Below are 25,379 nucleotides of genomic sequence, written 5' to 3' on the forward strand. Positions count from 1 at the left end.
CGCATCCCATGTTTTCTTACAGTAGGTTTGATAAAGCTGAAGGCAGGTTTACTTCCCCTTATGTTACTTGTATGCCTTTCGTCTCCCGTCAAAGCTGAAATGGAAATGCCAACTCTCCATGACTGGCCTCACAAGCAGGAAGTGAGATTAGACAAACATGTAGGCCTGGTCAGCATGCTCCCATGACATCATGATGTGAAATAAAACACTGCTATTTTAGCTGAGAATGCCTCATCTCATTTAAGATGAATGCAGCACTTTTTTGTTGTTGTTGTGATGGGTCCAGAAAAAGGGAAAGCACGTCTAAGCACACACACACACACACCCACAAAGCCATTGGACGTTTATTATTAGCAAGTGAAACATCTTCCATTCATCCCATCATAGTAGTGATACTGCCTAGACATCAATAAGCTTTTGTTAAATATACACAAAACCCAGAGCTACTGTATAGTGTGTAAAATTTGTATGCTGGCAGAGAAACTAATGAGAAGTTAATAGGGCTTGTCCTTGTCAAGTTGAAAGACATTCAGTTTCAGTTCAAAGAAATCATTAAGGGCCCAGAATGAACACATGCCTATGATGAGTGTATGTAAACCTCTTACCACAACTGCACCTACGAAATACACCTATCGAGGTGTGATTTTTATTATGTATGGTTTTATGCTGCACTATAGTGGGAGGCTTATTGAGCAATAAGATTTAAAAGACATTTTGGAACCTTCAGCATCAGTTATTAACAGATTTAAGCGAACATATGTTTATATATATCATGTCTATATAACGTATAGCATGTGAACACAATTCTTCTTGTCCGTCCAGGATCATTTATTCACATTTAAATTGTATATTATTTGTCAAAATGAGTTGTTTATGAGCATTTTTCCCCCTTAAATGTTTGGCTTCATACATTTAGTTTTGGAGCACATGCAATGCACCATGGGAACACGTGGATTGGGTCATGCTGTCCTGTACCTGGCAGAAGGTTCTGGAATGCGGGAGCACTGTGTGTTCTCTATAGTCCTGCTTTTGTTTTTGCAGCCCCTCACACAGGAAGCCCTTTCTCTCTCTTTAGTGGCGCCGCATTCATGTCTAACAAAATGCTGACGACCCCTTCAACCCTTGTGGCTGTACTCCAAGATACACACAACACAAACACGTACACACACGTGTTCATGTTGTTTGTTTTCTGTCTTTTAAAAAAAATCTTTGTAGGCATCTGTGCTTTTGTCCCAGCCCCCACCTTCATCTGAGTGCTTCATTTAGTACACTAATTAAAATAAACCAACAAGAACCATCAGGGGAAAGGGCCTCCGGTCTGACTTGCAATTATTTTACGCCTGTGCTGGAAACATCACACAGTGTGTGAAATATAAACAAAAGCAGACAAACAACATCTGCTTTTAACAGCTGGAATTTAATCCAACTCAGAAGTCTGCAACAGCAGTAAATTAATGGTGTAAATATGCAAAAAATAAACTCAAAATCTAATCGGAAACCTCCTAACCTAAAAGGGCGGCCCTCAACAACCACATGTTACATTCTGTACGCCTCTGCAGTATTTTACATGCCTTGATTGGCTCTTATGACCAAACTAAATGGTGTTTCAGACGTTCTAATGATGTATTTAAGAAGGCAGTGAGAGAGACATGGACTCTTAAGAACTGAAACAAGTGCGGAGGTTGGAGTGCTTTGTTAAACCCATCTGGGATCATCAAAGTGAAACCTCATTAAAGCGAATATGCACTTAGTGTCTTCTTGTGGCCTACATGCTGCAGTTATCAACACTTAAATTACAGTGATCACTTAAGAGATCTGATATATTGTTCAAGGGTAAAAGGTCTTTCTCCTTATCCACTCCGACATCCCACAATGAAAAGAGCACTGCATCAGAAAGGGGTTTCTAGTATTTTGCACCTCGTATGAAGCTAATATATATAATATATTAGTAACAAATGTCAGTGTGATGCTGTGCAGTTACACACATACATATATTCGTAAATTGATACCAAAAACAGGCAAAAAGGTGCATAACGACAATGAAAACAATTTGTTTCCATAAACCTTGCATATATTTTATACCGGTTTAATAAAAAATATGGCATAAATAAAATGCGACATATGACATAATATAGGTTACATTATTTAGAGGAGACTAGAATACATTGGATAAAGGATTTCCATCAGTCCAGTACAAAATAGTATACAGTAATGTTTCTAGTGGTTTTCTTGAACAGCAGTTTCAGGACCTTTCATTGACAAGCAGCCTTTTTTTCAAATAATCAAACACCCCAAATCATAAATACTAGCACACCATTTAGTAATTTGTGCATAATTTTCTCTGCTCAAACAGACAAGAAAATTGCAGGTTAACGATGCATTCCTTTTCAAATAAGAGAGCGAGCACAATACAGTGTTTTAACTTCAATGAGAAATGTGCATTTCTTGTTCACACATGCTGAAATGAGTATGCCATAAAAAGGTCTGGAAAAAGAACAGTGCTGACTTTTAACCAGTGTCATCAGGCTTATACAAATATCATTTTAAAATATAATTTCATGGTGGCCCACTTGCAACCATCATAAAGATAAAATTGCCATTTTTTTTAAAAGAAAAAGATAGCCTTTCAAGACTGTAATGTAGGAGATTTAATAATTAATAAACATAAATATCAGGCATCAAGTTTAGGTAATTAGGTGATAATCATTATAAATTAGAAAATAATGCCTTTTATTTTCACTATACGCATAATAGTATTCTTTCCCAATAATCGAAGTGACACCATGTAACTTTTAAGTAACAACAGCACCCTCTGGTGGAGCAGAGAAGCTACTGTACAACTGTGCCACTCACTGGAAGAGATAACAATGTTAGCAGCAGGACGAAGTAAATCAGCAGTGGTTTAAAAAAAAAAAACAAACCTAACTTGTAACTTTTGATACTCTCCACGTTATGAAATGGCAGCAAATGTCTTCTCCAAAGCTTTCAAGTGTGCTTTTCATACCACAGACATAGCCACAACACCGTGCAATTAAAGAGGTGGCGTCTCTATATCGAGCCAGCGTACCAAACAGTATGATTTCTTAAGCTTTGCTACTTATTTGAGGGCAGATCGCTGAGCGTTGTTTTTCCATGAATCAAATATTGGCAAGCAGGATGCAATGAATTGCTTCACTGACCCAAACATAAGATGACCCCAACTTTAAGTCATGTTTTCAATATCCGTGAAATAACAACTAATTTTGCAATCAAAAACGGATAACCTATTTCTTCGCTGCTCGACAGTTGTTTGACGACTCTGCTATATTGTGTTAACATTAGCATTAACTCCTCTGTTTGCTAACTTGCCCAACCTTTTGAGACACTTTTTGCCAGTGGGTCTTTGTCCTAGCTGCTTCTCTGCAGTGTGTCAAAGATGAGTGACACACTGCAGAGTGTGTCAGTGACTTGAAAAAAAGCCCTGACCTCCTTGAGAATGTTTGGTGCCACCTTCTGGTTTGCATGTATAAATCTGTAAACTTCAACTATACGGTGAGAAGAATTTTCAGACGTTTTTCTAGGTAAAAACTAGCATCTTATACTAGCGTCAATACGGTATTTCATCTTTTTAGTGGTCTTCTTTATGTCTGACATGGTCTCCATATATTGTTGCTGATCCAGACGGAGCTCCTCAAGGCCTTCTTGCTGCCTAAATGAGTCCACAAAAAATGCTACAGTGTGGTAAAAACCACGACCCTGACTCATACACAGATATGAACAAAAGTCTTGGGAGATATCGTAATCAATCAACTCCCCTCGAGTCTCAATTCTTCCATTTTAGCAAAACATTTTGGAAAATTCCATGCTTCTAACTTTGTGGGAACAGTTTAGGCTCAAACCCAATACTGATTCCTCTGAAGTGTAGGTGTGGTAGTCTGGATCATTTGCGAAGATGCAGTGGGAGAATCACTGTTCCAAGAGCTTATGAGAATGTTTGAATCAACTGTGTTGTAATTGTGTGGTCGCTGGTCCTGAACCAGTAAGCGACTGAGAGCATTATTTGTGTTGTTGGGGTTCAATAGGGTGACAGTGACTGTGGGAACAGTGGTGCTTCGCTGAGTTTGTCCAAGGTATGACTGGCTGCTTGGAAGACCAGCAGGCGGGGGCTCCTTTGGCGTGTCGGTCCTCTGCTTCCGTCGCCTGTGATGTCTAAGGAAAACCACCAGCACTACAAAGATGATGACAAGCAGTAGAAGAGCGAGCAGTGGTAAGATCACCAGCAGCGGGTTGGAACTCTTCTGTGGGTACGACTCCACACGGACGGGTGTGTTCATGAAAGGAAAATGTTCAGTTCCTGTTGTCGGTTTGCCAAGAGTTGTGAAAATGCTTGTTGTGTTGGACTTCCCCCAGCGGTTACGTCCTCTGACCCTTCGTTGGTTTTTGCTTGGTTGCTGGGTATAAATGACAGCGGTGGGCCGATCTGGTGAAGTCATTCCATTTCTGGAAGTCTGGATTGTTGTCAGAGAAGGAGATGATGTGGACGTCACAGGACTCTTTGTGGTTGGAAGATCGACAGGATCATATGGCACAATGGTAAAATGGAACTCCCCTTTAGCAGGTTGAATGTTATCAGCTTTCAGCAGAAACAACATTGAGTCGTTTAACTCTTGAACTCCGGTCATGTTGGCATTCAATTCCAAGGCTACCTTCTTCTGTGTAACATCCTGGAAAGTGAAAGACTCAAGTGCTTCAGATTTCTGGGATTTTTTTGTCTTTGGTCGAACCACTTTCCCGTAATTTGGGTGGGACACAATTTCAAATACAGGGTCACAACTACAAATATCAGCCAGTTTGGAAGCATCAAGGGAAGCAGAGTTAAGTTTTACAGCAATCCCACTGGGTGCCCTCACATGTTTTCCAAACTGGATCAGAGGTGTGACAGTGATGTTTAGCACTTGTGCACTCAGATTCACCTCAGAAGTGAAGGCGGTGAACTCAAAGCTGTCTTCCGCACAGGAAAGATTGGTCATGTGGTAAACAAGTCGTCCAGTCTGGACATCTTCCTGTTCAAACTGTGACACCTCTAGATTGTTTAAGAGAAGTTTTCCAAACTTTGGAGGCCTTGTAATCTGGTAGTGAATAGTGGTGTTCCTCCCGTTCGTCTTGGCAGCAAGATTGCCTTGATTAAGCCAAACCGCGGTGCTACCTTGCTCAAGTGTCAGTCCTGTGTGATTGACTAGAGCAATAGTGATCTTTGTCACATCTAGGTTGAAGAGTTTGTAAATTGGTTTATGGTGGCCATCTGTAACACTAAAGTAGAATACACCGGAAGTAGGGCTACCATCATGAATGAAATAAATGCTTCCATTATTGATCTGGGCTTGGGTGAAGGCTCCAATCGACTCATTCAATCTTTCGTCAAGAGCGAGGTAACCATTGTTTGGCTTGCTAATGACAGAGAAGACAATATCATCAGGAGGATTGTCTAAGTCTTCTACTTTCAGGTTCTCTGGCTTGATGGATACTCTATCTCCTTGTACCACAGTCAGACTCGGTGCTTTAGTCTTCAACACAGGAGCCTGATCATTCACAGGCGTGATTGAAATGTTGAAAGACTCCTCGACAACATTGCTGTCATCTAAAGGCCGTTGAGCTGTTTTACCCTTTGGATTTACCCATGCACTGAAGACAAAAAAATCCTTGGTTGTCTCTGAGTTATCGTGCTTGTAGGTAATGCCGTATTTGTTGACGATGAATTGGGAAAAGTTGGGTTTCTCCTTAGTGAGGTTTCGTTCACCGACCACTATGACACCATGTTGCGGCAATGACGTCACCTGGAACCAGACCTCATGGGAGCTCCTCTGAGGCATTGGCAGCCTAGACATCAGGTTAGTCGCATCAAGCTTTGACTTGTCAATAATGACACTCGCTCCTTCTGTCACTTTGCCACCTGAAACCAAGAAATGATGATGTTATAACATTGTTTAAGTCTTGCTCATAGGTTTTCACTGTGTTTTTGTTACCTGTGTTTGCCAAAAGGACTGTGTTGTGTTCAGGTCCTGTGTTCTCATAAGAGATATCAATCTTTAAGGTCTGACTCTCCAAAGAAGAAGGTGGTGATGCAACAGAGAATGTTAGCGAATCCATGGCTTCCCAACCCACTGACTCAATTGGACTTTGAATGTACATAACTTCTTTTCGGTCCAGCTGAGATACAAATGACAAAGAATGCATCAATACATCAAAATTTGTTTCGCTCATTTGCTGAAATTGACCGTTAGTCCCTCACTCACCATATCTTGTGTGAAAGTACCAATGTCAGCTGTGGAATTATCAGGATGCTTCCTTACCAGGCGCCCCAGCTTGGGATGTCGTATCACAGTGAATGTAATTGTGCGGTTTGAAATATCACTGATATCGTTGGTCACTACTTGTAATTCCTTATTCGAAATTGGCGTTGAAGATCCTGAACAAAATAGATCAAATCAGTTACAGAGTTGGTTTTATTGATAAACTGTCTGACAAATGAAAAAGTATACATTATTGTTTATGTAAGTTCTGCGATTCAGTTAGGCAGAGGCTAAGTTGACTAACAGTAACAGTAGGAGGTAATTTCCACAGAAATCAATCAATTTTGCACTGCTTATCCTGTTCAGGGTTGCAAGGAAACTGGGGTCTATCCCAGCTGATGGTGGGCAAAAAGCAGAATGCACCCTAGATTTACCGCCAGTCACAGGGCATGATTTCCACTCAAAGCATCTCTGATTTTAAAGCTGATTCAAGCATAATGGCACATACTTTGAGATCTGCACAGCTGGAAGGTGGAGGGCTGCATAACACTGGCTCCATGCAGGCGAATTGCAGGCCAGATGGATGCATCTTTGAAAGCATCACCTTTTATAAGCACTTCCAATATGATTGTCTGTCTTAGTGATGGTGCAGACGCACCATGGAAACATTGTGAAACCTTCTTCCAGATGAATGCCTGAGTTCATAATCAGGCATATGTAACTATTTAGTAAGGGAGGGATTTACCCACAGCTAACCCCAAGACATGTGAGATGTGTGAGAGGAAAACACATTCATCTCTCTTGGCCATCCTTCACACCATCAAGCACCAACTTAATTGTCAAATAAATCTCTGATTCTAACCCCTATTCTCACACATTTGACAAAAACTGCTTCACACAGACAGTATAAAAGGTCTTCAAGTAATCACTCTGGGAAGCTCAGCAAAGCATGCCATCTGTTTTTTTTTTGCTACCGTCATAATTTATTTTCCTCCAAACTCCAGACGGCTGGGAATCCCAGAAAACATTGAAATGAGTTTGCGGACAGCACGCAGCTGCCTATTTATAGCTCAGCTGTATTAAAATAGCATCGCTAACATTAAACATTAACTAATGGTGGCATCGGTTCATGTGTTTTGACTTCAATAGCTGGAGGTGAATTATTAAGGAAGATAAGATATTCTATCTATCTGCTTAAAGTTATAATCTAACTTATCTTCATTCCTCAGTAATATCTTATAATATTGCATTTACCTGGGAACACCTTAAGCGGACGATTTCGCTCCAAACTGAGAACCAAGGCTCTTGCGGTGATGCTGAAGATCTGTCTAGGAGTAAAATTCACACCATCGTTAACCTGGAAGTTGAACCCTCCAGACATGGCACCTGGAAGAAACCAGATCCAACGGTTACCTCCTGCCTCCTTGGCACATGGCAAGTTAATTGTTGACATTAGCCAATGGAAAATGCTTTCACCTTTGTGCACAAACAGCAGCTGCCCCTGGTCTATGTGGGCCTGTGTGAAATTGAGCACTGCCTTCACGGGGGCACTCTTTAGGGCCAAGTGTCCATTGCTGGGTGGGGTCACCATGAAGTGGAGCTCCTCTGAGGGCGTGTCCAGGTCCTGCGCCCTGAGGTCCTCCAGGCCAATCTCTGTCACTGAGGATACCCAAACCTGGATGCAGGGTGAGCAGACACATATACAGGTATGTGCTTAAAAAAAGCTCATTGGGTTAAAACCACATGTCAGCCTAAAAACATACATGTGTAAGGTTGAAAATGCTGATTGTTTCTCAATTAATGGCTCCAAATGTCGGCAATGTTCACAAATCACATATCAGCAGAACTAATACTGAATCTACACACATGGCACAGCTAGAGGCTGGTGGAGGCAGCTGTGTCCTTTATTCCATCACTACGCCCATTGGACTCATAATGCTGTGGATTCGAGTTCAGCTTCTAGGGTTTTTTGACGTTCTTCTCCCTCCCTCAGCTTTTTTCCACTGCACATCATCCAATGAAGCACAACTGCTAACAAAAAATCAAACCAAAGCACAAAAATACTAATACAACCAGTACAAAATTTACATTTTTACCACTCAGAACACATTTAGTTAAAATGTTATAAATTATAAAAGGACAAAACAATTTTCCTGTATCGCAGTCAGGTGACATTTATTTACTATACTATAGATAAGATAACTAAGTATAAAACTAAGATAACTGAGTAAAAAACATCAATTAGAGGTAATGCATTTAATATGGGCGAGGCAATTATTCATACAAAAACATTTTTATAATAATGTGGATTAACAACTTGTGTAATCATTTTGCAACAAAATGTGATAATAGTATATATTTCAATCTAATATATTGTATAATACAATAAATAATTGTGTAATATATATATATAATATATATATATATTTATATTGTATTAATGTGACCCCGTCTCTTGCTCAAAGTCAGCTGGCTCCAGCTCAATTAATGAAAGTATTAAAGCTTCCGTCACTCTTTGTAGGATAGATCTTTGCATAAAGAATCGCTTTCTCTTTAAGCACCACCATAACATCAGCTTAACAGATGTCATGTCTTCTGTGCAAGTGTCTATCAGGACATAATGACGGTAATGATGTCTACCATGATACGTGGTATCATATCTGACATGAAATTATTTAAGCCATCTAGTGACATCACATTATTTTTTCCTATGGGGAAAAACAAAAAGAGGCATCCATTTGAGGTTTGCCATTAACTTATTCAAGTGGACAACGTAAAAAAAAAAAGATGAATTATATTTAATTACACTTTTTTAATAATGTAATTTATGATTAATTAGCCATCTGATTCATAATTAGTTAAATAATTATACCATTTATAATACTGGAGCAAATATTTGAGGTTTGTGAATTGAGATACACTGAAAACTGGGCCACTGACAGTGAGGCAAACTTAATATGCTGCCTTTTTGAAGATACAAAAGCCTCATCATGATGTGCAAGTCAAATTCTAACACAGAGGGATAGTGAAACTCAAAGCCCCACAAGACAAAACTAGTGAACTGTGCAAACAGTTGACAACAAAAGCTGAACTACTACTCGCCATGCCAGAGCAGATATTACATAACACCACCGCGAACACAGGTCGTAATTCCCACCGACAGTTTGGGAGCGAAGAGCCGAACAATGACAGTACATCATCATCATCGCCTTTGTTGTTGCCAATGTTATTTATTGCCTTTGCCAGAAATGGAAGTCACATTTTTCTAAATAAAAGGTGAACATGAAAAGTATTTATGAATGAAAATTATAAAAACAGCAGTGGGATTCTTGTCATTTTATTTTATTTTTTTAAAAGGTCTCCCTATTATACTATTTTGTCAAGGATTAAAGACACCTTTGATTACAGGAGCCAGCATGTCACTTGCTCACTGCAATTACTGGAACAGAAGCATACAGTAGGTATCTTTTCCAATTAGCACCTATAAGCCACCCACACGGGATATTGCACTTCCCATCAGTGCCACCACATGTCGACCCACACCATGCATGTTAATCAGTGTTCCTCCAGAGGAACACCTCCAGTACACCCCCCGTTTAGCAGCAAGTCACAGCATGTATCAGTCTGATAAGCAGCGTGAGTCACCAAATTCAAAGACAAGACACATGAGATCAATTTGCACACAGCTGCCTGGACTCCAGGTCAAATCCCTCATGGAGCTTTAGTGGTGGAGCTGACGGCCACCCCACAGAGCAGAACAACTTTAATCCTCTCATATAGAAGACATGGCAAGATTACAAACATGCATAGATTTTTTTTTAGGTGTTTAGTAGCTGTAATATACTTTCTGGCTTTGTACTACTGCACAGCTCAGTAAAACAGAGTTTTTTCTGACTAGAAGTGTATATCGTAAAGATGCAATGTAATGTAACAAAAAATGCAGAATGTAAGATTACCTAGAGGCGATTGCTGTACTTTAATTATCGCAGTGTGCAAATTGGGATTGTACAGATTGGAATTCTTTAAATACGACTTTAGTGTTTTGTTTGGACTAACCTGAAATGTATCTTTAAAGCAAATAGCTATATCATTTACAATATAGTGTCTTTTACACGATGAGCAATTCACATCATTGGGAGGTGTGAGAGAGCCACCTGGTGGACACCAAACTTCATTTGGTTAAACAGTGCAGCATGAACGATGGTGTGCCATTTTATTGCATTACACACTACATTGCTTTGCTACATCATCTCTGCAGATAATAACACTGCCTTATTATAAGTTCTTACTAAATTACATCACATCATATATAAACTGGAAATTCTCTGTAATACATTAAAAATAGCGTTAAACTGATCCTATTGTTTCTTAAGCAGATTTAAATATAGAACTTGTTACCATTACTATCAAAATGCACGACAAAAGTATTTTACTGTGTAAGCAAGATCCTTGGACCACTACCATTGTGTGTACTTTTCATCCTGCCATTCAACCACTGAGATGCCAACAATGCATATATGAAAATTGTGTGACAGAGAGCTGTAAGTGCAGTGCCAGACATGCTAGTAAAATGTTTAAATATAGAGCAACAGTGCAGACTCACCCTGAGGACCCTGTTGGCGGTAATAACAGGGGGCTCGTCGTTGACAGCTGCAACGTGGATGAACACTGTCTGAGCCCTGCTCTGCTTCCTTAGGCCTGTGTCGTTGGCCACCACGGTAAAGTTGTCCTCTAACCTTTCGCTGCTGTCGTGTACGTAGTAGATAAATTCGTGCTCCACCTTGTGAAAGTTCGGCAATCATTAGGGCATAAACTGATGGTGATATTTGATACATTCAAGTTACTGTCATACTTGTGCTAAATCTCCAATTCTGTGGTTTGGCTTAGTTGTTAAAGCGAGTTGCATACAGTCCCTTTAAACTTTTACAATTTATAACTAAAAAAGGCAGCATCATTACAAAGTGTAAAAATATCGTGAAGTAGGTACTACCATTTATAACAAAGCACAGGACAGTGATAAATGTGGTTAGATGTCCCGATCCGATATTGATATCAGCTATGAGTTCAATATCAGCTAAAAAAATATATATATATATATCAGAAGAGCAACCCATTCCAGACTCCACTCCAACACTTCTATCCAGCAGTACAGGGATACAGCCCATGATCACAACAACAGCGTGTGCGAACATGTTAACAATAGCAAGGAGTAGGAGTGATGTTGGCCATGTGGCAGTATTTTTTTGTTAAAGTCCAAAAAAGAGCTGAGTGCACAAGTTTCCCATGGTGGCACACAACCAGGGAAGTTTAATAAGACCAATATCATTGAACATTTGGAGCATCACAAAACAGCGAGTCCAAGGTTCCCTTACACATCCAACACTATCTGAAACGTTTGTAAAGCATGAGAACTCCCAGACAAGGGAGTAATTGTCAGGTTTAAACGCTTAATTGAGCACCTCGCTATATTATGCCTAGCCGTGACTACACATTACGGAAAAAACTATCTCCCGGTAGAAGTTAATGGGTCAGTTTTTCCACATACTTACTGTTCACTATTGTTCTCTGAGTAATATCACTTGATCAAGCATTGTCTAACATTCCACATTACAAAATAAGTAATAAAAGTATGTAAACAATAAAAGTATGATTTGTGCAGATTTGGCATCCATATCTACCAATAGTCAGGACTGCATTATCGGTATCGTATTGAAAGTGAAAATGTTTAACCGGGACACCCCTAAATGTGGTCTCACTATATGACAAGCAGGAGGTTACACTAGCTGACCTATAGCAGTGTACTGAGGATTTAAACATGTTGACAGACTAATACCCGTAATAAGAATAACAGTATCAAAGTTGCATTGGTGTTTCTCACCTGTCTCCTGGTGAAAGATGTTATGGGCACACCAGGGTGTCGAGAGTGCTCGATGTGGCCATGGCGCGGGGGCTCAGTCACATTAAACAGGAAGTTGAGTCCAGCAAAGTGCCGGCTGGTGACTTCAAGTACTTCCTGTGTCAGGGCTTTGTAGCCGCCCTCGTCCACAGTGAAATTGGAGACTTGAAGTGGGATTAGGCGGGGTATGATGTCAACCGACACACTAATATCGCCGACGTCAGTAATCCCATTGGTAGCATCCAGGACAAAAGTGTCGTTGACTTTGTTGGGCTCCACCTGCATGTACTGGACGTTCCCACTGTTAATGTCGTTCTGGGTAAATGTCTTGACAGGAGACTCTTTAGTTCCGATGTAACGTTCTTCTTCTTCTACAAAATGTCGTAGAAAGCCATGATAGGGACCTGCCTTGACTGTGAACACAATCTCAGATGGCACATTGTCCTCATGTGTGACCTGATCAGTGAGGAAACATTCTGTGATTACATTTTGGAATATTATTTATAACCAAATAAATATTTTTAAAGACAAAATCTAAGCTCAAATGTATTTTTTAAAATCATGTATTTAAATAATTGGTAGTAAACTGCAGTAAAAAGGTGACATATGTCACTGCTACTCGACAGTTGTCTGACCACTTAAGTGATCACCATTATCATGTTATCATATCCTGTGTTAACTTGTCCAACCTTTGACAAGCTTCTTCCAAAAGGTGTCTATATCGTGAATGCATCACTAGGTGTGTGTGAGTGACAGGAAGAAAAGGTCTGACTTGTTTGGCGCCATCTTCTGACTCCAAATATGAGACTATGTTCATCTTAAACTTATTTCTAGATAAAAAAAATAGTGTCTCATTATGTCTTAATAATGCATACAGTCCTCTCTCATTACATTTCTCCCTTGCAGTTTTTCAATAATTATTTAATTCATAAATGATTGCTGTTTCGTGGTTGACTATGTCCTATTATTAGTCAAGAAATATTGTAGTATTCTGGTCACTAGGTGTCAGTGATGTTACATTGATGAGACAGATTGCATTACCCTAACACTCTGCATGGAGTCAGCCGTAGCATGTCCGACATTATAGAGTGAAAAGTTCTCCTATGCCCTGTGCAAGTGGTGCATTTTTGGCTTCTTACTTTGTCATTCTTTCCCACACAGTTTGAAACACCTTCTTAAGTTTAAAACAAATAAATTGGAGGCTAACTAGTTAGCTCAGTCGCTTGCTATATGCTATGAGCGGCTGCCGTCTCTTTTGTCTCTGCAGTGATCCTATAGCCTGCGCATTAGTGATGTGCATTGTGGGTGTAAACAAGGTGCAGTGTAACGATGACCATAGGTGTGTTATTTCGTATCTACAGGGTTCTAATAATGGTAAAAAACATATTTCGGAAGTCATAAGAAGATTTTCTAAGCTCTAACTATGAAAATATTGTGTTCAATAATATTGAATCCTACTTTCCGGAAATTCACTTATCACGATAAGGTCTGGAACCAATTAACCGCGATAAACGAGGGAAGACTGTATCTAACACAGATAGTCGATTGTTATTCGTTCTTGGTGTTTCAAAGAACACTATAACATAGATCAAGAAAAATGTTATGACAGCTTTTACATTATCCAAATGAGCAATAAAGTAATAAATCCTACCTCTAGTTTAGTCTCATCAATCTTGACTGGTTTTCCTTCCTCTACTAGTAAGGTGTTGTGATGCTGCACAATGGGAGGTCTCTGATGACTTTCCAGGTAAACTTTCACATTGATCCTCGCTGCAAGTTGCATGTCTTTAGCCGTTACCAACAAGTTGAAATGGTCAGCCAGATGTTTGCTGTCATCATGTTGATAAGAGATGATGCCATTCTTGAGGTCAGACAGTGTGAATGACTCCACCTCTATTTCTTCTCGATAGAGTGTGCCGTACTTTGGAGTCTCATCCAACTTGAATGTGACATCCTGGTCATCTCTGATGTCCAGATTTGATAGAAGAGTCAAATTTGCAGGGGAAAAGCTAACTGATCGTCCCTTCTGCACCAGTAAACCAGTATTATTGGCCGCTTTAAAGAAAGGATCCTGTGCACTGATGTCTAAAAGACTTGATACAAAGTTTTTGCCATCGGAAACAAAGAGCACAAACCTGCCAATGCTTACGCCTTTGTGAATGAACAACACTTGCTTTTCTTTTAAATCCTTTTGGCGAAACTCAAATAGTCGATGACTAGTGTCATTAACCAGCACTAAATCTCCCATGGGGATTCCACGGCGAATGTAAATCAATTGGTCATCATCAAAATCTGAATCTGGATCATGGTAACGCAAATCTTCAGCAGTGAGCAGCCTCTGTCCGTCTCTGACTACGTTGAAAACTTTGTCAATGACACGTACTGGTTTTTGATCATTGACAAGCTGAATGGTTATGTTGAATGTTCCTTCTTTGGACCCAATTTCATCCTCTGCAATGAAAGATTTGAAACCTTGGGTGGTTGAGGAAATGAAAGTGAACTCATCCTGGCTTGTTTCACTGTCATCATGGACGTACATTATCCGGTCCTCTGAGAGATCATGATTACTAAATGCCAAGATGTTGCTGTAGCTAGAATTTGAATTTGACTGAGTAATGCGAACAAGCTTTCCATGTTTGGGACTGCTTATCACAGTATAGTACATATCCTGTGTAAGCAATGTTTCTGCAAACAGCTCGTTTTTTGTGATCAATTTACTTTCTCCCTCCTGAAGAACGAGTCCCTCATTCCTGATAAAAACACTGTTGACATCCGCCTTAATTGAAAACTGGAAATCATAGTTCTGAGACTGGGCATGTCTGGAAAACATGTGGAACTTGAACCTGTCATGTGTGTCTTCGTGCGGCCGGTCAACTAGTTCATAGTGGACTTTTAGATCTGTGACATCTCTTTGACTAAATGTTGAGTTCTTTGACATTATTGCAGTGTCCAGTAAAAGTTTTCCTTTCTTTGGTGTGGTGAGAACCCTAAAATAAAGATCCTCTTCAGATAGAGTCACACCCTCAGCTAAGGCAAAGAGATACTCAGAGTCAAGTGTCACTTTTCTGACTTTGTCCAGGTTCATCGCTACATTCTTCACCAACTTGTACCTCACCCACTTCACAATGATTGGGAAAAGTATTTCGGTCATTGCCCTTGCAGCAACATGGACTTTACATTTAAAGTAATCAGTAGCATTGGATGTCTGGATCTCCTGAAACGTGCTAACATACCTTAGTCTCTCTTTTTCTAGAAGCCTTTGAGAAAACGAGTCAGTGGGCCTCCATTCACCACTTGAGTGAAGTCTTTGGAGTTCTCCATACTGTGGTTGTTCAGTGATGTCATAACGGATGTCAACCACTTGCTTCACAGCATTGGTTTCCACAGACAGTTGCTTTGAACCAATTATGGCTATCTCTCCTTGAATGACATTCAGACCTGTGTTGTTAGCAATCTTGTACTCAAGTGCTACAGCCATAACCCTTAAAACTACAGTGTTGCTAACCTTCTCCCCATCACTGACTCTAAGCACTATCCTAGAGTTTCTAACCCCAGTGTGAACATAATACACTCTCAATTCTTGCAAGTCTGAGTGAGAAAATGAGATCACTGCTGTTCCTGGGTTGTTTTCGAGTTCCAAATATCCAGCCTCTGCATTCAGGTTGCCAAGCACAGTAAATACAAGATTGCTGTAGTTGCTGTCAATGTCTGTGGCCTTTAGTATGTCTGTAGTGAGGCGTTTTTTTGAGTTTTCCAACAAGGCAAAAAGATTTCCTTCTGGCAGACTCAATTCAGGTGCATCATTGGTGGGTGTTACTGTAATGTTGAAGCGGTACAACTTGTTACCCCTCAGATAATGTGGAACTTCCTTCCGACTGCTGGAATATATGGAAAACATAAAAAAGTCATCTGGATCTTCAGAGCCTCCATGGATGTACATGACTCGTTCATGCCAAAGGTCCAACATGCTGAAGGTATTTTGAGGTTGGTCCTGATCAACATCAAGTCTTATTTGACCATGCATTGGTTGTTCTTTAACTTGGAACATGATCTGAGACTGACGAATACCAAGCGTCTTGAAGTCCAAGATTACCTTGATATGCTTAGCCTCAAGAGATGCTCGACTGCCTTCTTGAACTATTAGGGGTTTGAGCTGCATAAAGTTAGAGCCATACCTTTTGTCCAAGCCCCTTGCAAGGGTTGACATGTGTAATGAAGGGGTTGGTGTCACCAAGAAAAACAAGGATTCCGGTGCACTTGTTGGACTCACAGTGGTCGATGATACTGGTTCTTTCTCTGTTTCACAACCAACTGATATATCCTTAGTAACAACGGCATTAGAAAGACCCATCTTCACTCCATTCACTTCAATATTCTTCAAACATCCTTTAAACGAGCCTCCACGCATACGTTTTCCAGACACAGAAAACAACCCAACCTTACGGACTTCTGATCTGGTGCTGTCGTCAATGCCTCCAATGAAAATGTAGCCTTTAAACTGCAGCCCTTTTGCGCGTGAGCCAATGCTGCTTTTCACCACTTCTCCATCGACAGTTAGTTCGAGCATTTTAGAACTGAAGCGCACCTTGACAGGATGCCACTTCCTGTCATTGATAAATGTGAGTGAACGCAACTCCGTTTTGGTACCACCTTTCCCAACAATAGTCACGAGTAAGCCTTCTTGAATCTCCAATGCCACAAAGTCCCCCTCTCTGGCAGAGTTGTAGAGGATTATGCCCTCTTTGGCCGAAGTGTGCACAACACACTCAAACACCGCTTCTTGCTGGCCATTCCACGGTGGAAGAGAAATGTAGGCCCTAGAGCTAAAGAAGCTAATGGGGTCCTCTTCTGTAGCAAAAAACTGAGGATTACAACCTAAAGACACCTCATGGACAGTCTTGAATCCAGTATACGGCCTAAGCGATGACAGCAGGTCATGGTCATTGAAGACAATGTCCTCCAGGCAGCCTCGAAAGCCAATCAGATCTCTGGGGAGGTAAGGTCTGTCAAGACCAACCGAACCGCCGACAAAGAGACCATCCAAAATGTTGAGAACATGATGGGTGCCAAGGACTTCTGAACTTGTGTGAGAGTTCTTATCTACTGTCATAGTCACATTGCTCTTCCAATGGGTCACCTCCACTGCGTGCCAGGCAAGGTCATTGAGCTGTGTGCTTCTTTCCGACTGCAATACTTGCTCCCCAGATCCTAAGTCCAGTTTTAACTGGGAAAAGAAAGAACATAACATTATGTATGAATTTATGAACTGTGAACTGGCCAGTGGTTAGTTACAGCTTTTTGGAAAAAATAGTGTTTGAAACATACTATACTTTTCTTATAAAGTAAATTCAGAAATATATATGACAAGGCTTTATGACATGAGGGGGTTTATATAGAATTTATGTGGGACAGAGTATGAAATGAAGTCATAATAACGCGCCTTCAGTCGCTCATGTTAAGGGATGTCACCTGTTGTTATAGTGGTGGAATTTGTCTGAGATCCCAGGCAGGAAGAGTACGATTATCTCTTCGCCGTCAGCTATACCCTAGGAGCATCATGTCACCTTCTCAAACTCATTTTGATGACACACTTGTCAAGGCTTGCTGCTGAGTCCCCGCTAATCGTGCACAGGTTTCCAGGGAGGGATGATCATGGTTGACTCACAATGAATGAGTATAACTTGTGCCAGTGAAAGCAACAATTATTTGGTGGCCTGTTCCAGTTGAAGGAAAAGAGGATGAGCGGCATGTGCAGCCATGAAACAGTTTTCAGTGTGATTCACTCCCTGTGTTCTAACACAATCAGAAGCTCGGCCACAATTACTTGAGTGTGAAGCCAAAAGATAAATGGCATTCCTCAGGACTTATTCTTTTGCTAAATGTGTTTCCTGCAGCACATACTGTATGCTTACTCTGTATGCAGATGAGGATGCTTACAGTGTGCTTAGAACCAGTCAGGAAGGGACAAGTGCATTTCACCCTTAAGTCCTTCTAGCAATAAATCTGTGGGGCTAAAAATAGCCATGCATGGCATCATACAAGACTGCAGTTCAGCAAGCATTTAAGGATTGGCCTTGGGTGTGTCTTGCTTTTTCTTTGGCTTTTTTGTGACACATATTCCATAAGAAAGACCTACCTGAACATGATGTGTGTAAGAAAAATATTAACCGGAGGTTACAGACTAAGTAAGCTCTGTAGCACGGATCATCTTCACATTACATCTTTGTTAAAGGGATAGTACAGATTTTTTGACATGAAGTTGTATGACATCCCCACAAGCAGTGGAGTGTATCAACAGTGACTTTCCCCCCACTTGTCACGTGATCCGAGTTATGGTCGTTTTTCAGTGTTGAGGAAAGTAGTTCTGGCTAGTTGGTGGGGTGACTTAAGTAAAGTGTTTTGCGTCTCAAAACAATACGCCTTGAAAAGAGTAATACATTTTCATCACATGACTGCTTATGCCTTAAACTGAGCGCTAGAGTGGTATTGTCACAAAAGAAATTATCTACGGGCCGAGTGGTTAGCATGTTGGCCACACAGTCACAGTCAGGAGATTGGGAAGAACTGGGTTAGAGTCTCCGTTAGGCATTTCTGTGTGGGGTTTGCATGTTCGCCCCGTGCGTACTCCGGTTTCCTCCCACATTCCAAAAACATGCATGTTAGGTTAATTGGAAACTCTAAATTGTCCATAGGTATGAATGTGAGTGTGAATGGTTGTTTGTCTGTATGTGCCCTGCCATTGGCTGGCGACCAGTCCAGGGTGTACCCTGTCTGTCGCCTGAAGTCAGCTGGGATAGGCTCCAGCAAAACCCCACAACCCTAATTAGGAGAAGCGCCATAGAAAATGGATGGATGGATGGATGAATTATCTACAAAAATTATCAAAACATCAATTGTCTGGGCCATAATAACAACAATGGGTCTGAATTGCCCTATATTGTATATTCCAGGTCTGAATCGCCCTATATATTCCAGTGTCATTTGAAAATCAGTCCAAATAACATGGAAAAAAGTGACGATAGATATAGTCCACTCACAGCTACAGCTGTGGGACAGCTTCAGCACTTCTTTGTCCCTCCTCTCTCTCTCTGCCCGTCTAACTCCATCTGATGAAGTTCGGCATCCGTGTATTGCTGTTCATATAGATATTGTATATAGAGATTTTGCCTTTGTGCTAAAATGAATGTCGCCATCACTGGTTTCATAGTCAGACAAGTCTGCTTTCACTATCCCAGCAGTAAACACAGGGTGCAGTGATATGAACTGAGAGAAAACGTTCTGATCAGCCGGGTGGGTACCGTGGAGACAAGGATGTGACAATTTCTGAGTCTGGTGACGTCATAATATGCAAATTAGATGAGTACATTTACTCCCATCACAAACTTTGGGTCATACTGATGATTTGTCTCATTTACAGTATGCCTTTAACTCTAACCATTGTCAAGCTACAACCTTTTAAAATAGTAATATCAAAACTGAATATTTTCCTAAAAAACTCCAGCAACTTACCGGAACTACGTTTCTTGTCACATGTTGATTTTTTTTTTAATGGTGATGAATGTTTTGTGAAGGTGATAGTACAACTTTGAAACTTATTATTTCTATTTCCATTATTATCTTTTGAAATCCAAACAAATTTCCATCATAATTAAAAGACAATAATCTAGTCATTGTGAATGCCACTTACTGCAAACACAATAGGAACAATCTACAGCAAAAGGACTGGTGTGGCGCTGAAACTCAGCTTGTATCACGCAGACTTGTCTGCTTGTGTTACTGGGTCGAGAGACTGACACTGTCAGTAGGAGCCGGAGTCATTGCTTCGGGTTGGTCAGCTATGGTGTGAGCACGACTTTGTGCGGAGGCATGCATGTGTGTGCTCATGCAATGTATGCATGAGTACATATGCTCATGCATGGGGGGCCATGGATGTACCCACCTGCAGGCGACCAGCGTGGAGCTCTAGCAGAAAGTAGACGGCCTGGCCGGCAGCGAGAAACAGCAGGCCATTGGTACTGGAAGTTCGGAAGCGGATGCGGAGCTTGTTATGGTCGGACGACTCTCTTGCCTTCAGCTGTACAAAGCCATCGCCATAAAAGGACGCTGGAGAAGGATGGTGGAAAGGACAAAGACATACTGTACTTGTTAAAAAAAACAGACAAAATATATACATATATATTTTTTTTTTGCACCAATATGCCAACACCCATTTTAAGCTCATTGTGTGTCAATGAGAAAACAAAAACATGAAGAGTAAATACAGCAAACAAAGAGCGAGAAATATTGTAAGTATTGTAGTCTTAATATAGCAAACATCTGACATTTAAATATAAAACAGCTAGGCTAATTATCATTCCAGTTGTTCTTTACAAGAGCACACACACACTCCATCACTAGACACGCGTGTATTACAGTTGTTTCTGCAGGGCTTATTCCAGCCTTAATTTTTAACCTTAACCTTTATCTAAAAATATATTTAGCATTATGTTGATCTGTTTTTTGAACACATAATGAATGCAAGTCTCAATGACAGCATACACCATAAACTTGCTTTACTTTAATTATCTGTTGGATCAGCTGCACTTTATGTTTTGAGACAAAATAATTTACAGCCCAGTCCTACAAAGAAACTAACTCCAGCTGGTGCATTGTGTCATAACTGTAGCTTTGAAAGAAAATTGTTGAAAGTTTGAAAGATGTATGAATTTCGAAGGTACTTTACTTTAATGTCACAAGAGCAATGTACAGATGGAGGTTCTGGGTGAGTCGGGGCAAGTTTAGACCTGTCCTTCCACGACGGAAACCTTCAACCTGAACATGAAAGGTTCTGACATCCCCACATTTTCTAAGGTCGCATGCTCCAGAAATAAATAAAAAAAATAGGACGGATCCATCTGTTTCTTCAAGCTCGCCTCCCTGCCATTTCACATCAGTCTGTAATCTGGGCTAACGTGCTCTGAAGCTGTCCAATTCAAGCCTTCATGCTCAGGCACCACCAGCATGCTTTTTAATCAGCTTCACAGAGTACCACACATCAGGTTCAGCGTACATGTTTGCTTCTCTAAACTATCAGTTTGCCTGACTGATACAATGAAAACGATAGCTTCAGTTAATTTGTCTTTTTTTCCCCTCTGGGCAAACTAGCACAATAAACCACCAAACTGCGTTAATCAACCCTACAGCATTCACACTACAGTACTGTATATGGTCACGTAACAACAGTGGTAATAATTGGGTTTACAGTGAAATCACTTGAACACACTCCGTTAATTCAAATGGATTTCTAGACCATTTTTTAAGTTGGAAATTCATTGTGTACATTCCAGGGTCAAACTGTCGCAATCACCCAGACATTTTTCAAAAGACAACCCCTTCAGTTCCATTTTAGACAATTTTGACTGATCTTTCAAGGCACACAGAATATTGTGTTCTATAGCTATATAAACATGGAACCTACCAAAATAAAGATTGGACTTCCATCTTTCATCAGAAAAAAAAGTTTGTTTCTACCTTTTCTGTACTTTAGTAATCAGCTGTAGAACATAAGGCTTCGGGTACAACCCACCGCGCGTATTTTTAGTTCGTACGTTTTTTTGCAAAAAAACCCCTACGAAAGCGTTTCAAACAGAGTGAGGTAGAAGGACAAAAGAAGAATCCAAAAACACACCCCTTCCACGCAGAATGACAGTAGAACTATTGTGTTACGGTAATGTAATGTACCTACACCTACTAACCAGAATACTACATACAGTATGACTTGTCTTTCAACTTTTTTTGACCAATAATAGGCCACAAAACAGCGATCATTTATTAATTTTATTTATTTAATTATTTTTACAATTATTAACTTTAATTATTATTTAATTTTTGAAAAAAGAGAGATGGAGAGATGGTCAGACCCCGATGTGGCAAGGGACAAAATCTTTTGAGTCAATAATGCACCCATTCATTTTAGTACTGATGCCTATAAAGGAAGTTGCAGGATTTTTTTTTTTTAAATTAGAAATAGAAAGCTTTAAAATATTTGTACCTTTCCAACATCAAAAGTCCAAGACGTGCAGCAGGTGAACATACAGCATGTGTAAGTGTACACATTATGTGTACATTATTTGCACAGTATGTGTGTACTGTAAGTGTATTTGTTGCTGATGCAAATTGGGTTAAATTGTTTAAATTGTCTGCTTCAGCAGTGGTATTTGTTTCAGTAAGGTTTCTTTTGTATTCCTACACGTGGTGAAGTTTGTGCACTTGTGTCTGTGTTCGTTGTCTCCCACCTCCAAACTGGCAGGAAGAGAGCTCACTCTGTGTATTGGTTTCTGCATCTTTTCGCGTTTGTTCCATAGAACAACGGCATGAACGGAGGGAGCCCTTTTGACAGTCACACAGTCTCTTCGTCTTGGGGGGTGGAGGGGCTGTTAGCATACACACAGAGTGCAGAAGAGTGTAGCCTTGCAAGGTAATGTATTACAAACTAAATTAGTAGATTGCAATATATTCTCATATACTTTTAATATTTTTTCATTGTAGTTTTCTAAAAAGTAATGTTAAAATCTCATCTTGTCTTGTTCTTGTAGACCCAATCTTGTGTATCGCCTCGTCTGGTACATAGACTGAGTATCTCGTGACACCCCTGCACATTACCATTTATTGTTCATTTGTCTCAGTGTGGCGAGAGGAATACCGTCCAAGAAAAGATTCAGTGACAGTTTCCACTTTTTTAACGGACAAGGATGGACATGAAAGCTCAAATACATTTTGGTGTTCTCAGAATGACGTTTAATATAGCTGACTGAATGTTACTTCGGATTAAAAAAAAAAAACAGATCTCCCCTCACAATACACATGGTGATGCATAGCTGCATTCTTAGACAAACAGCTGTAGAAATACACTAATGAGTATTTTCTGGAGGAAAGGTGGATGTTTCAACCATGGTCTGTCATCTGTGAACGGTGAAGGGATACAAACTGCTCAGCAAACAACAAAGCCAGCCTTTATAGTTAATTAGAGAGGCAAGACCAGAGCTTGTCACCGCTTGTGTGCCAAAGTTTATCCAACAAATCGGAGATGCAACTTGACTGAGGTGTCTCCTTTTGTTTGTCAAAGCCCTCCGTGTAGCACAGGCGTCTTACAGAAAACTCTACTAATCTTAATGGGCACAAAGGGAAAGTTGGAGGATGCCAATGAAACAAATGTATATGCTCTTGCTATGTTCATTGCAGGATGAAATGAGTTAGTCATTGGGAAATGATTTCTGATTATCCCTATAGGCACAGGCGAGGATGACTGAAGCCCACTGAATTCATATGACACATGCCCAGGATTAAATCAAGCAGACAAGACTAATGAATGCATACATAAGTGTAAACAATGTATAGCTATAAAAATACCACAAATGATGCCCTTTTCTCTTTGGGAAGAGAGAATTTCCTTGAATTCATTTGAGTGTGCTATTGTCTTCACCAGACAGTTCTTCCAGTGCCTCTGATGAGGTGTGACTATGGTACTGTGTGCAGCATACAACACACGGTTTACACAGTTTTATCCACATATTTACATGTGTAGTTCAACACAGGGCTGCATGGTGAGGTAGTGGTTAGCACGTCTGCCTCACAGTCAGGAGATCTGGGTCTGAATCTCCAGTTTGCATGTTCTCCCCTTGCTTGTGTGTCTTCCTCCCTCAGTTCAAAGAGGTTTTTCGAGACTCTTAATTGTCCAAAGGTGTGAATGTGAGTCGGTGTTTGTCTATTTGTGCCCTGTGACTGACTGCTGACCAGTGCATGGCAGGGTGTACCTCGCCTCTCGCCCTAAGTCTGCTGGGATAGCTAAAATATTAGCAGCACCTCCCCTCCTCGCCAGAGTGGCTGAAAATTGAGCAGAAGTCAAGGACTTCTGCTCAAGAAGAAGAAGAAGAAGAAAATGCAAACAACAGCGCCATGGCAGACTCGAGCAATGAAGTTAAACTGAAAGTCATGCTGGCATTGGTGAAATCAAATGTGTGGACTCACTTGGGCTTTTATAGTGTGGATGGGACAAAGCTAAAGACTTTCCAGTATGCAAGAGGTGTATCTGAAAAATATGGCCTCCATCTCCATCTAACCCCTGTCCCTCTACTGTGTCTCTTGAGCGCAACCCAACCAGTCGAGACAGATGGCCGCCCCACAGTGTCTGGGTTCTGTTCAAGCTTTTTCCTTGCCGCCCTTGCCGAAGTGCTTGCTCATGTGGGGTTCAGTTGTTTTTCTTTAATGTAGAAGCATGGTTCCAGACCTGTTCAATGTGTAACATGTCTTGAGATAAATTCTGTTGTGAACTGGCACTATATAAATTAAATTGGCTTCACTACTGCATCAGTGTTCCTAATTTTGTAACCAGAGCACACATTCTCTAGAACAGCAGTCACCAACGAGGCACATGAGGGGCCCGTGAGCCTGGTTTTCAGTTAATAATGTAAGATTCACTAGGAAGTAATGCATTCTGAAATACAAAATGCAGATGGTCATTCTTATTATGTTGTTTTAATACAAAGTATGAGTCGTGGATAACAACATTTGTTTAGGTTCTGGTAAAATTAGCATATTCAGTTTGTTTGGGTTGAAATATGCAATGAAAATATACATGTTAGAAGAATGAGTAGGTCTTAGTTGTAAAAAGATTGGAGACCACAGCTCTAAAAGCAATCACGACAATGCACTCAAATATTGGGTGAATTAATGTGCACTTACTATCACGATATTATAATTAGTTACGGGCTTGACTTGTGCAGCATTGCATTACAATAACACTGCTAGCTATAGCTAACAATAACTAAAAGGTCACGTCACATTGTGACCTGTTTAGGTAGCGCTAGCCTTTAGGAGGTGCCCCCCGTAGCCTTCAAACAATGAATGAATGTAAAAGCTGCCCCAGAGATGACCTATCAATAGTAAATATCCATAATTAATAGTTATTATTCCTTAGTTTGTGTCGAGTAGAAGTATAAAAGTAGCAGCAGTTACCTCCTGACGCTAGTTCGAGCAGGAGCGACCACCATAGAAGACAGCAGACCCACAACAACTTCTTCGGAGATTTTTTCCTAGAGGAGAACATCTTCCTTCACGAAAAATGGACAAGTTACATACTTGCACACGTTTTTCGCTCTTCTTTGTGGTTTGTCTAGCGCGGTGTTACAGTTCGGTTCTGCTCTACGAGTGAAGCCAGCAAAAGACACCGGACAGAA

General features: G+C 40.5%; 1 protein-coding gene across 1 annotated transcript; it reads right to left on the reverse strand.

Annotated features, from left to right (window-relative positions):
- Positions 1–348: 348 nt before the first annotated feature.
- On the reverse strand, positions 349–25,379 carry cspg4ba (chondroitin sulfate proteoglycan 4ba). Its single transcript, XM_054774592.1, has 10 exons — positions 25,159–25,379; positions 20,105–20,268; positions 13,817–17,389; positions 12,148–12,621; positions 10,873–11,049; positions 7,746–7,944; positions 7,524–7,655; positions 6,273–6,445; positions 6,003–6,186; positions 349–5,929 (listed from the first exon to the last, which is right to left on the reverse strand). The coding sequence occupies exons 1-10, from the start codon at positions 25,247–25,249 to the stop codon at positions 3,873–3,875; spliced, it is 7,224 nt and encodes a 2,407-aa protein (XP_054630567.1). The 5' UTR covers positions 25,250–25,379; the 3' UTR covers positions 349–3,872.

This window comes from Dunckerocampus dactyliophorus, chromosome 4 (assembly GCF_027744805.1).
Source record: "Dunckerocampus dactyliophorus isolate RoL2022-P2 chromosome 4, RoL_Ddac_1.1, whole genome shotgun sequence".
NCBI classification, from domain to species: domain Eukaryota; kingdom Metazoa; phylum Chordata; class Actinopteri; order Syngnathiformes; family Syngnathidae; genus Dunckerocampus; species Dunckerocampus dactyliophorus.

Bases quoted from the DNA above. Each gene is read 5' to 3' on its own strand.
- cspg4ba (XM_054774592.1), bottom strand. From the start codon at position 25,249: ATGTTCTCCTCTAGGAAAAAATCTCCGAAGAAGTTGTTGTGGGTCTGC. The intron at 11,050-12,147 runs GTGAGAAACACC...AACTTTCACAAG, and splicing joins CATCTTTCACCAGGAGACAG to GTGGAGCACGAATTTATCTA. The intron at 6,446-7,523 runs GTAAATGCAATA...TATTTTGTTCAG, and splicing joins TCCGCTTAAGGTGTTCCCAG to GATCTTCAACGCCAATTTCG.